At 60.9% G+C, this 12706-nt stretch overlaps 4 protein-coding genes across 4 annotated transcripts; all 4 read left to right on the top strand.

Annotated features, from left to right (window-relative positions):
- Positions 1-482: 482 nt before the first annotated feature.
- LPMP_051150 (fatty acid elongase, putative) lies at positions 483-1232 on the top strand (the record flags this gene model as incomplete). Its single annotated transcript, XM_010705576.1, has 1 exon — positions 483-1232. The coding sequence occupies one exon, from the start codon at positions 483-485 to the stop codon at positions 1230-1232; it is 750 nt and encodes a 249-aa protein (XP_010703878.1).
- A 1991-nt stretch (positions 1233-3223) lies between these two features.
- LPMP_051140 (hypothetical protein) lies at positions 3224-5836 on the top strand (the record flags this gene model as incomplete). Its single annotated transcript, XM_010705575.1, has 1 exon — positions 3224-5836. The coding sequence occupies one exon, from the start codon at positions 3224-3226 to the stop codon at positions 5834-5836; it is 2613 nt and encodes an 870-aa protein (XP_010703877.1).
- Positions 5837-6609: 773 nt separating this feature from the next.
- LPMP_051130 (vacuolar ATPase subunit-like protein) lies at positions 6610-7683 on the top strand (the record flags this gene model as incomplete). Its single annotated transcript, XM_010705574.1, has 1 exon — positions 6610-7683. One exon carries the CDS (start codon positions 6610-6612, stop codon positions 7681-7683), a length of 1074 nt encoding a protein of 357 aa, XP_010703876.1.
- Positions 7684-8482: 799 nt separating this feature from the next.
- Positions 8483-10111, top strand: LPMP_051120 (hypothetical protein; the record flags this gene model as incomplete). The annotated part of the gene is made up of 1 exon (XM_010705573.1): positions 8483-10111. One exon carries the CDS (start codon positions 8483-8485, stop codon positions 10109-10111), a length of 1629 nt encoding a protein of 542 aa, XP_010703875.1.
- Between the last annotated feature and the right edge of the window lie 2595 nt (positions 10112-12706).

The raw sequence follows: 12706 nt of genomic DNA, 5'->3' as shown, positions 1-12706 counted from the left end.
AAGGGAGGCGCGAGTGGGCAACTGTGTGTTGATGGCCCGCCCCGCCCGCCCGAAGCTCCCACCATTCCCTTTGCTCCGTCTAGCGCTCTCTCTCTCTCTTCGTTTCTCTCTCTGCACCTCACAAGACATCACTCGAACGAATAAGAACATCGGCATCACCTCCGCCTCGCCGAAGTAGCACTGCATTGCGGCCCACTCACACTTGTACGTGCGTGCGTTTGTTTGACACACGCACACACACACACACTCGCGCGTACATCGTTGACGCCCTTTTAATCCCCACCCCACACCCCTCTGAAGAAACGCAGTGGCTGCCACTCCCCCAGCGTTACGCATCTCCCTCCCCCTCTCTCACCGCACATATGCACCTGCCCACACAGACCTCTATCACCTGGCAGCAACACTCAGCACCTGTCGGCTCGCTCTGTCCTTCCCTTTCTCTCTCTCTCTCTCTTTCGGCATAGCACTCTCTTATCGAGGAGATGAAGCTCGCGGATGCCAGTCAGTGCATTGGGAAGAAATCCCTCTGCTTCCACGCAGAGCTCAACACCTTCGTGGCCTACCCTGGGTTGATTGTGAGCCACATTGGCTACCTCGTCGTCGTCATCCTGCTCTACAAGTTTATGGCGGGGCGCACGGCGTACTTGCTCAAGTACCCCATGATTCTGTACAACATGACGCAGGTGGTGTTGTCGCTGACGATGGCGATCAACCTCGGCCAGTTCCTTGGCTACGGCGTCTTCAACTTGAACGGCCACTTCACGAGCACCATCGAGTACTGGATCTTCATTCACTACCTCACGAAGTTTCTCGACATGTTTGATACGTACTTCATGCTTCTGCGTAAGAAAGAGGAGCAGCTCACCTTCCTGCACATCTACCATCACTTGACGATCGGCTTCATCTGGGGGCTCCTGCTGCAGCACGGCGTCGCGAACGGCACCGCCTTCTTCGGCGCGTGGATCAACTCTGCCGTCCACGCGCTCATGTACTTCCACTATCTGTATACCTCCCTCGGCTACAAGAACCCGCTCAAGAAGTACCTAACGCAGATACAGATGATTCAGTTTGTTCTTTGCATCTTGCATGCGGTGCTGGTCGTCGTGTTGGACTTGCATATCCCGAAGAAGTGGGCGGTGCTGCAGCTGTGCTACCACATGACGCTACTATACCTCTTCATGCAGTTCTACCAGAAGGGCATGCGCAAGCTCAAGCACAAGGCGAAGGCATAGGACACGAGCGGGGACGGTGCGAAGAGTGAAGGGGGGAGAAACAGCACTGCGCACACACGACGAACGGCCGATTACATTAGTGTCGTTGCTCCTTTCGCGTTTGGTGTGGAGTTCACGGTGTATGTCTGCTACGTTGTCCCCCCCCCCTCCCTCCCTCCTCTCCGTCACTACTACCACTCCGAGGTTGACCCCCGCTCCCCTCCTCATGAGCTGTTATGGTTGCCTTTAACTAACGAACTATGGTGTCTCCTCCCCCCATCTCTTGCCGGTGGATGACGGGGGGGGGGAGGGAGTGGGCAGCGCAATCACACCGAGAGCACTGTCGCCCCCCTCACACGTATATACAGACACGTACAACATACTCGCGTATGTGCGCGGCTAGACGACTGTGATGAGCCGTTGCCCTCTGCCACCCCTCTCCTCCTTGCACCATGCCAGTAACCAGCGCATGACGTTCGCCACGTGGGCCATCTCCTCTCGCGAGTGGATTGATGGGAACCAGGGGGGAATGGCTCCGCCGGCCCCTTCCATCGCGGCACGACCGCTGGCGGGGGTCTGTGCGGGTACTTGTGAAAAGAAACAAAGCGCAAGGGACCCATCACCCGCGCACACGCCCCCACCGCCACCCACCCCTGCATCCCCACTTCATTTTTTTTCCCGTCCGTCCGGCATAGCTTTGCATGCGCCAACATGTCGCGCTTTGCTGAGTACCTGGTGGGCATAGCATGGGGGTACAGCAAGTATACTATCGAGGCCTTCAACAACATCTCCCGCTCTCTCGTCGAGGACGACGAGTACATCTTAATGTTTCTCATATTCCTCTGCATTCCGGCTGTCCTGATTATGTGGGCCATCGCCCGCTGTATCCGTCGTTCCCACAACCGCGTCCGCTACGCCTCCGAGTATCGCGGTGCGGACAGCAGCGACTACGCCACATCAAGCAGCAACTCATCCAATAATAGTCGCAGTAGTGATGACGATGCGGCACACCAGGGCAACCGCCGCTCAGGGCGCCGACCGACCATAGAGGAAGTAGTGCAAGCGGCGCAGCAGCTGACGGAGCAGGAGACGATGCGCCGTCGTCGTAACCGACGCTTAGCGGCGCGATACGGATGCGGTGGAGACGCGTCAGCTGAGGTTGCTCCCGACGGAGAAATGGAGGGCAAAGAATAAAAGCACACGCACACAGCGCGGGCGGATGTGCGTGTGTGCGTCACACCCCACCCCCACCTACACCGCACCTTCTTCGCACCGTCCATTTTAGCAGCCATGAAGCGCGCACACGCGCACACACGTATGTTAGATAGTGGCACCGCCTTACGAAGAGTACACAGTCACACTTCCGCTCACCTCATTCTCACACCCTCAGTGGTGCAGACGCGCCGAGGCCGCCCACCTCTGATGTCAGACGCACATAGTCCGAGGCCTTCCCTCTCTCACAGTGCTCTCTTTCCCTCCCCACCTGCTCCCATTCTCGGCACCACCACCACCACCACTTCCTCTCCTCCGCCCTCTACCTCTCCGCTACCCCCCCCCTTCCCTCCTTAGCCATCCAACGCAGCTTGTAAAAAGACGTGAGGTGGCTGCATTCATTTTTGTGCGTGCGCTGGTGTGATGTCCCCCCATCCCTTCGCCCGCTCCTACAAGCTCTGCACACGGGTGTTTGTTAGACCTTCTCTCTTTCGCCGGTGGCCCCATCGCCGTTCATCTGCTCGGCCCACGGCGGTCCTCATCACCATCTCACAGCGATCCACCTCACACTGCGCCAATCATACAGAGAGCTCCTGTACTTGCACAGATACACAGACTCTCCTGTCCTGCGCGCTCCACCATCGCTGCTCTACACCCCCGATTCACCCAACCCTTCACTTGGACACTGCTGGAGAGTCGCTCTCCCAGTCGACTTCCTCTTTTGGTTTCCCTTTCTCCCCTCCTCCTCCTCCTCACTGTATCGACGTCGCGGCAAAGACGGCGGCGGCACCATCCGGATCATGTCTGTCTCACTCGAACGACGACAAATCTATGAGCTGGGGGAGGTGCACCCGCGCAGCTATGGCCTCAAGGCAACGGAAATCTCCTCTACGATGAAGCTGGACCTCAGCCACAATCATCTCCGTACCCTTCAGCGACCCTTCGCGCGTTCCAGCCTAGGTGGCGTTCGTGTTGCTGCGGATGCCGGTGCAGCGGTGTCTTCGCCGTCAACAGCAACATCAGTCAGTGCGTCGCCCATGTCACTTGGGGAGGAAAGCAGCGCCCTACGCCCCTTTACCTCCCTCGCGCACCTCCTTGTCAACCACAATCAGTTACGCAGCTTGGTGGGACTGTGTGGCGTAGCGGACACGTTGACCGTTCTTATCGCCACGCACAACGCTCTCACATCGCTGGATGGCATGCAGGCATGCAGGCGATTGATGTATGTGGACCTTTCCTACAACTCCATTGAGTCGCTGCAGGGACTGCCGCTGATACTTGCGGCACCGTCTCAGAGAGATGCCTCTCCGAGTAGCGTGAACGCACATGATGTTCAGCATAGAGTGGTCTCGGTGGAGAGCATGCCCGCGCTCTCGCACAGGGGGACATCCGCCGTGGAAGGCGCTGCCGCAGCTGCACAGCTGTTCGCTGATGTTGCCGCGCTGAATGACGACGAAGAGATCACCCTCGAGCGCGTTGACAGTAGCGACAACGAAGGCCATGCACCCATCTCCGTCAGCTTCCTGACCTCACTCGAGGCAGAAACACATCGGCACTCCAACGTGCCTAGCAGTGCTGGACATCCACACCATCACTATCATACCCGCCACTCACATCAGCAGCAGCCACCCTTGAGCTGGTCTCCGGGCGGCATCGGCAGCAACAGGCCCGGTGTCGTGCTTATCCTCTCGCACAACCGCTTGCGTGGGCGTGCCCTCCCGGACATACTGTGGGTGGAGTTGGCAGGCGCTGAAATGGGAACTACATTCGGCGCCACGCCCTTGTCAGCGCACGTTCTCCTGCGCCCGTGGTGTACGGCTCTGACGCACCTGGACCTATCGCATAACTACATCGAAGACGTTCGCTACGTGCGCCGACTCTTCACCCCAATACGCTGGCCTTCTTCCGCTGCCTCCGCCACGTGTGCCCCAGCACTGACTCGTCTGCGTCGTCTCGACATCAGCGGCAACCCGCTATTGGTAAACGGGTCGCTGGCGGAGGAGCTCACGAGGTCAGTGCAGTCGCCCCCGCCCGCCACCACAGCGTCGCCGTGGGCGTTGCTCGTGTCATCGCCCGCCAACGCACGGCGGCCGACGATCGCACCGGCAAATGACCGCCAGAACAACGCGGAGAGAGCGCCGCAGGCGTCGGTAGAGGCGATCGTCGCGGACGGTTACAAGTCTGTACTGCCGCCTGTGCACTTTCGTCTGAACTACGCCTCCCGCACACTGGATGCTGCACTGCAGGCCCCGTCGCCGTCGGCGAGCGCAGTGGCTTTTCCGAGCCTGGCCGCTGCGCAAGGTGCGATGGATGCACTGCTCACCTCCCTCGCCGAGCGCTGGCAGTGCGCTGCGCCATCGTCGTCGGCGCCGGCTACCGAAACGATGTTCTCTCTCTTCTCCCCCTCGGACACTTGTACTGTGGAGAAGGCGTCGCAGCCGTGCGCCGTTCACTTGCGCGGCGGCGAGCTCACGGTGTTTGCCGCTGCGCTCCAACAGCGTGGTGCTCGCCTGGGCGAGATGCTGGAGGTGCCGGCACCAGCCCTTTGTGCGAAGCGCGCTGCCGAGTCCTCAACACCACACAGGGCATGCAGCGCCCGCAGCCCACCTTCCTCTGGCCACGCACGCAACGGTGGTGCCGCGCACACGGATACTGCGATGGCCGCCGGGGCAGATGCCTCCCACGCTATTTTTCTCACGCCGCCGCCTCGATGGAGCCGCGGGACTTCCGTCAATGTAGACACCAGCGTCCTGAGCGGCAGGGGTGGTGCATCGCTGACAGCAGCACAGCGGCCAACAGCATTGACGACTCTGAACTTCGCGCCACCTACGTCACGGAGAGCGGCACTTGTGGAGGCAGCACAGGACGAAGAGAACATGCCAGATGACGCTGTGAGCACCATCACCACCAACAGCAGCAGCCATGTGGAGACGTCGACGGTGGGATACCGGCTTTACCAGGGTCGCGGGCATCAGCGGCAGCCGGGGCCTGTCGCCGTCAAGAGTGCCGAGCGCAGTGGAAATGCGGTAGCGTATCGTGACGCCACCATCGACAGCGGCGCTGCAGCAGTATCATGCACTTCAATGTTGTCATGCTCTGCAGATGCGGTGGCGCTGCAGCTCCTGCGCGCGGAGGTTGTCGAGCTGCGACGTCGCTATCGTGAACTTCAGCGCCAAACTCGGGACCAGACATGCGTGCTGCAGCGCCAGGAGGCGACGATACGAGAGCTGAAGGTGAGGGCAGCAGTGACGCAGCGGGAGCATCAGGAGTCGAAAGCTGGACTGAGCAAGGCGCACCTCGAGATCAGGCGGCTGCGCGAGCAGGTGCAGGCGCTGAGAACGTCAGCCACGCAGACGGCGCCGCCTCCATCGACTTCTGTGTCGCTGCAGCTGCCGCTCTCTGACTGTGCATGAGCCGCTCGCGGTGCGCCCGTGCTACTGAGTGAATGAGGGAGTAGATAAGGCCATAATGTATACTGGGGGGGAGGAGGGGAGGGGAAGCACGGAGGCTACTGATTGCTACCCCCTCTCCCCTCTTCATATCTCCAACTGGTGATGTTTTTTGGGCGCGGTATTCATCTCTCTCTCTCTCTGTACACTCCATCCAGGGCCCAAAAGTCAAGTGCAGTTGCAGCCCCACCACCACCACGCAGACAGAGGTGCACCCTCACATCCGGTATGGCGTACCGGTATGTGTGGCCTATGGGGGTTTTGGGGGGACGGGCCACAGAATGGTCTCCTCGCTTCAGAAAGCAACCTCTAAGGGGGTGGGGACTATAATGATGCGCATGGGCATCAGGGCTTGTCTAGGGAGTCGGGAGGGAGGGACGGAGGGAGGCGGCAGAGCCGCCCTTTGCCTCTCCTCCGATCCCCTCTCGACTGCATTAGCGCATATACATGCACGCTCGCCGGATCTCTCTCTCTCTCTGCTTTCCACTTCTGTCTGGCTTTTCCTCCCCACCGTCACCACAACCCCACTGGTCATGTGCACTCACTCTTCTCCCAACATGGACATCCGCAGCATCTCTCTCGCTCTCTCCTCTCCCTTCACTGCCTGCGTATAACGCACAGATTGGCGACTGCTCGCTGACATCGTCGCCCTTCTGCCCCCCCCCTTCCCCCTCTCGTCGTTTTAGGTCGCGAAGATCGACAAGGAACACAAACGCGCACGTCTGTGTTCGAAGAAAATGGGCCGCACTATGATGAACTACAACGTGCACGAGGGCCACCTTGAGGCCATGGTGCACGGCTACCGCGACGCCCTTCTCCGTGCCGATGAGTACAACCACCTCTGCCAGTGCGATAACCTCAGCGACATGAAGAGTCAGCTGCAGATCACCGACTACGGAAGCTTTTTGCAGCAGGAAGGCACGCTGACCTCGCGGGTCATAGTCGATCGCGCGCAGGAAGTGCTCTTGAGGCAGTTCAGGGAGCTCCGCTCCTGGGCCGAACCGCCGCTGTGTCAGTTTCTCGATTTTATTAGCTGCGAGTACATGCTGTCAAACGTGCTGAAGCTTATCGTGGCGAAGCGCAGTGGCCGTACCAACTTCGAGCTGCTCACCAAGTGCCACCCCCTCGGCGTCTTCCCGGAGATGCCGACGCTAATCGCCGCCTCGGACGTGCAGGAGATGTTCGAGGTGGTGCTCATCGACAGCCCTGTGGGGCGTTTTTTTAGCGCCGACGGCGGCTTCGAGCGCGACTTGGATGAGCTCTCGGTGGAGTACATCCGCGGCATCCTCATGAAGAACTACTACGAGCAGTTCTACGACTTCTGCTACAACCTTGGCGGGGAGACGCGCGAGGTGATGTGCCCCCTGTTGGACGCCGAGGCAGATCGCATGGTTCTCACCTTCACGCTGAACACGCTGGGCATGAGAGAGATCACGCCGGTGGACCGTCGCAAGGTGTTCCCGAACATCGGCTCCCTCGTCGACATCCACGACGACATTGCGGAGAGCGAGAACGAGGAGCAGTTGCGCGACCGCCTGCGTCGCTTCACGAAGTACTTCGAGCTGCTCGACGAGAGCAGCCGTGCAATGGGCTCGGCGTCTAAAAAGTCGCTGGAGCGGCGCTTTGTTGAGCAGTTGGTCGTCATGTACAACGACGCCATGACGCGGCAGTTTCAGTACGGCGTCTTCTACGCCTACGTGAAGCTGAAGGAGCTGGAGATCAATAACCTTCAGTGGATCGCCGACTGTGTCGTTCAGCAGATGCGAAACCGCCTGCACGAGTATGTGAGCACCGTGCCGTACGCTCAGTAGAGGAAGAAGCTGCAGAGCCAACCTATCCACACCTCTGTGGCTGTGTGGGTGTGGATGTCCCGGTGTGCTCCCAGAGAACTCAACGGACTTGTCTCCCCCATACCCCGTGCACGAGTACGTCTGTCCATCTCTGCGCTTGGACCAGTGCCATCACGCGTGAACATCACCTCTTTGTGGGCGGGGCTGGCTGCCCTATCGAAGCTTCGCTCTTTTTCTCGGTTCGCCCTCGCTCTTCTCCCTCTTCTGTGGAGATGGCGGTGAGGGGCAACAGTGTTTTCGGGCGAATTGCCGTTGTTGAGTTTGATGGTCGTGCTGGTGCTTTCCTTCTTTGTCCGTTGTTGCCGCACGGTCACTCTTCGGGTCTGTCTCAGCGAGGACTGCGCCAGCGTGCGCGGCTCTCTGTTGTGTGAGTGTGTCTGTGAGCGACGTCGATCTCTCTGTCTCCCGCAACGGAAAAAAGGCGCCAATGCCGAAGCGCACACGCCTTCCTCCTCCTCCTCCTCCTCCTCCTCCCCCCCCCCCCTCTGTCGCCCTCGTGAGCTTGTGCAATGTGCGCCCTCTGCGTCCAGTCGCTGCTACCGGCACGTGAAGCCGAAGCGCCGCAACGCGCGGGAGAAGGAAAGGCCGTGGTGGTGGAAAGAGCAGTTTGGTCGATATGAAGTCCTACCGTATAGGCCAGTCTCCTCATCCCACCCCTGCCTTGCCTGTTTTCCCTGTCCTCTAGCCCTTCTCAGAGAAGCAACTCGGCTCACGCACCCACGCCTTGAGCTCCCCATCCTCCTTTATCTCCTCCATACACATGAAAACGACAAAGCAGCAGCAGCGACCCCCGCTCATAGCCATTCCCCCCCCCCACCCCACCCCCTCTCCCTCACTTAGCTTAGTCATCACCTTTGCGCATACAACTGTAGTCGCAGACGCGCCTATGAAGTCGTTCTTCTCCAAGATCAAGTCGAAGCTGAAGACGAAGCGGAAGCCGCTGGCGCCGTGCGATTGCTCCGACTTCATAGAGGCCGCACCAGCAGACCCGTCCCTGACGCACCTGCGCAGCGTCGTCGTGGCCCGCCACTTCCACGGCGCCCCGCCGCCGGCCTCCGACGTGGAGAAGGCGCGGCGCGACTTCGTCGTTCGCAGCACTATGTTCGATCTGCGGTACCGGTGCGGTGCCGGTGGACGGTGCACATGCGCTGGCGCGCCGGCGTGTCGCTTTCCACAGTGTTTCGCGATGCGACCAGTGACGAAGGGCGCTGAGGTGCTGGCGGAACGTCAGGTGTACGAGGTCGAGGACGCCCCGACGCCCGAGATACGCGCCTTGGTGGCCCTGGCTTCCGAGGAGAAGCTTGACGAGGTAGTGAAGGGCATCCAGCGCACCGTCGACGCGCAGCTGAAGGATGCCGCTCGTGGGCGTGGCCTCGAGGCACGCTTCATCATCGACGGCTCCGACGGTCATGAGTTCACCCCAGCCACGCCGAAGACCGGCACCGACAGCGTCCACGCAGGCGCCAACCCGCTCCGCGAGGACGAAGATCTGCGGGAGGAAATCACCTCCCTGTACCTCTGGCGCGCTGCCCTGCTGGTCAACCTGCGCCGCGACGAGCAGGCTGTGTCCTCGCTTCTCAACCTCGCCTTCGCGGTGGAGCAGAAGGACCGCACGCGGCTCTACGGCGCCGCCGCTGCGTGGGCGGTGCTGAACGACATGGAGGTCATCTACTACCGAAGCCTTATTAAGACCTGCAAGCCCTTCGATCAGGCGGCGCACTTCGCGACGGAGCGGCCGCTGCTGCTGACGCGCGTGTTCGAGGCGACCAGGGGCGACGATTACCACACGGACTACTGCACACACGTCGTCTTCTCCAAGGAGGTGACGGCGACAGTAACACGCGCGCAGACAGCGCAGATGCACGGCGACTTCACCGAGGACCCCATGCGCAGCCTATGCCTGCCTCTCACAATGCCGTACTACCGCTTTCGCGTGGGCGATGAGTTCTGGAAGCGCTTCTACGCGCTGCTCTGCATGCCACCGGTGCCGCCGCCGACTCCGGAGGAAGCAAAAGCGCAGACAATTGACCCAGCCGCGGAGCTCGGCCTGACGCCAAACTACATACTCGACGCCGTGGGCCGCAGCATGATGCTGCACCACCTCGTCACGTTCGCTGACGTGCGCGACAAGGAGATCGACACCGGCGCAGTCGCGGATCGCGTGAAGGCGATGAAGCTGCTCGACCTGCAGCCGCACCCGTCGGACTACGCCCCGGTGCTAACCATCAGCGAGATGCGCGTCGCTGTGGCCCGGATGAAGGAGCTGCTCGTCGTTGTCCGCTCCTTCGAAGCCGCGGGGCCGGAAAAGCTGGCCGGCGCGGCGGCGGCGCGGCGTGTGCAGGGCGGCGGCGGGGCGGCGAACCCCCGCGCGGCGCCGCCACCCGCCTAGGCGCCAGGGCAGGGGCCGCCGCCTGCCCTTGGGCTATGTAGGAGGGGGCCTGCGCGCGCGGCGAAAACCGGGCATGAGCAAAAAGGCCGCCCTGGGGGCGCCCCCAGGAAAAGCGCCCCGCCCCTTGCGCGCCCACCGAAACCACCGCGCCCCCGGCCCGCGGCGATGGCCGGCCGCAACAGGAAAAGGCACGAAAGCCACAGGGCAGAGACACCAACAACGCGCGCGGGTTAAGTTTATGCGTTTCGCGCACCGCTATGTGTACGTGAAGGTGTATGTAAGGAGATCTGCGGAGGGGAAGGCAATTGAATGGAGAACGAGTCGTCGAGATTGAGTAACCATGGTGACGCAGAAAGACCGATAAGTTGCTTCCCTCGACGTGTGTGTGAAGGGGCGTGCTGGACGCCGCGAGATGCACGCGTACGCGGAGGAGGCAGTGCAGTCGTCGAACAGAAAAAGCCCCCAGGGAGTAAAGTACACACCCACACGCATGCACTCCTCACAGTACAGCACTGCAAAGGGGTCATTTGACCCTGTGCGGGTGGGTAGGCATGTTGTCTTGTGATGCGGTACTGCCCACACACGTATGCATACGGGCTCACACAATGATGGAGGAGGAAAGGCTCAGCAGTACGAAGGAAATGGAAATAGAGCAGCGTGAGTAATCGCCATCGCCGAGTGAAGTGGATGGCACTCAAACAGCCGTCAGCAACCTCCCTCCCTCCCTCCCTCTTGGAGTCCACGGCCGGCCTCACCGCCTTTCTCAGTGCCAGTATCCCTGGCGCGGTGATCGGCCGCACTGCGCCGTGGCCAGCGAGAAGCAGTACACTGTGTGTGGTGAGCAGAGACACAGCTGTCGCCATAGCACGGTAAGCTCACCCTTGCGCTGCCCACTCCATACAGCACAGCTTAGTGCCAGGTGAGCCATCAAGACAAAGCCGAAGCGTACCGGATTTGGTGACGTGTCGAGGCCGCAGGTAACCCCACCGCAAATGGGGCTGCACGCTTGCGCATAACGAAGAGGGTGGACCTGCACGGGCACCGCCGGACGGTCAGTGCCAAGGTGCGCGTTACCCGCCGGCTGCCCCTTGCACCCAGGACGCGTGCCGCACAGCACGCCAAGTACGCCGCCCAGTCAGGGCGCTTAGTACGTGCTGCACGCCTTCAGGCATTCTTGAAAGCCCCCGAGACGGCCTCCTCACACAATCGCGGCAGGTCTCGAGGGCCATCAGCAAAAGCAGCGGCGTCGCGCCAACCAGGGAGGATGTCTTACTCACCCTCGGCCGCCGCGTCCGAACCTCGAGCGAGACGCTGCGCGACGAAGCAATACACGCGACATCCCCAGCACGTTGAAGCTCGAGGGTGGTCAAACTGACTGGCCCAAACAGCCAACGCCAACGCCGCTATAGCGCAGTACGTCACGTCGCTGTGCACCTCGCTGCCGTGCGAGGACGCTGGCAAGGCCGCCCACCTCAGGACACCAGCATTGCCATATGAAGCGAACGCCATGCCGCACGACATCGCGCACGACGGCCACTCTGGAGAGGGGCTGCGCCGGGCACAAGGACTGTAGTACTATGACGGCAGAGTATTTGAAGCCCACGACTACGTCAACTTGGGGAGCGGCACAGACACCGCCATCCACCTCGCGCTGGCAATGTTGAACAGTACGCAGCACCTGCACACCCGAAGCACGGGCAGGGCACACTGTGTGTGTGGGGGGGGGGGGTGCATAGCTCCCTCGGAGGGTGCGGAGCAGGCGTCGACCGGGACAGCGCTGAAGGCCTCCGTGCTGGCGTCATAGAAGACGTGCACCTCCGCTGTTATGCGTGTCGGCACCGCGAGCCGGTTGGGCTGGCGTGATTGCTAGCCCCATTGCCCTCCGCGTGTGTGCCGGTAGCCATGATGCATACCACAGGTCGTAGCCGGTGACGGCTAGGTAGATGAGGAGTAGGCGCTGCCCGTGGAACTCCTCTGCGGGCCACAGCAGCCCATCGGCGATCGCCTCCAAATCGCGCACGTGTGCAAGGTGACGACTGCCGATGCCCGCGAGCGTTTCATGGGTCCGATGCACTTCATAATCGCCGCCGAGTGCCACACACTCCGCGTCCCTTGTGCGCACCATGGCGCTGGTTACTGCTGATGTGATGTGAGTCCTCAAGCACAGTAGTTCGCCAGACACATACACCACACATCGTCCATCCGCGCACTCAGCAGTGCTGAACAAAGACGCTGTGTGTTTTGCTTGGCAGTGACTGTGTGACCATCGATTGAGGCTACCGGCCAGATGCCGTGCAGCACTCACATCAACACCAGACGTAATGAATGCTATGGGAATGAGGCGAAAAGACGCGCGCACGTATGCAGCTGAGTTCAGCGCTGTCGTCGAGCGACAAGCGAGACTCTGTGTGTGTGTGGGTGTGAGTGGGTGTGGGTGAGTGTTAAGAGGGCACACAAGAGAGAAAGACAGGCGGGCAAAAAAGCCAAGTGACGGGGGAAGGGGGGCGACTACGCACGGTGCCACATTTCCCTGATCGATTTCAGTGTGTCATTCTACTCACGCAAACGAGCAGGCGACGGTACACATCTACTTTC

The sequence above is a fragment of the Leishmania panamensis genome (assembly GCF_000755165.1).
Source record: "Leishmania panamensis strain MHOM/PA/94/PSC-1 chromosome 5 sequence".
In the NCBI taxonomy this organism is placed as follows: Eukaryota; Euglenozoa; class Kinetoplastea; order Trypanosomatida; family Trypanosomatidae; genus Leishmania; species Leishmania panamensis.
Note: the sequence above shows the minus strand (reverse complement) of the source record. Positions and strands in the feature narration are given on the sequence as shown.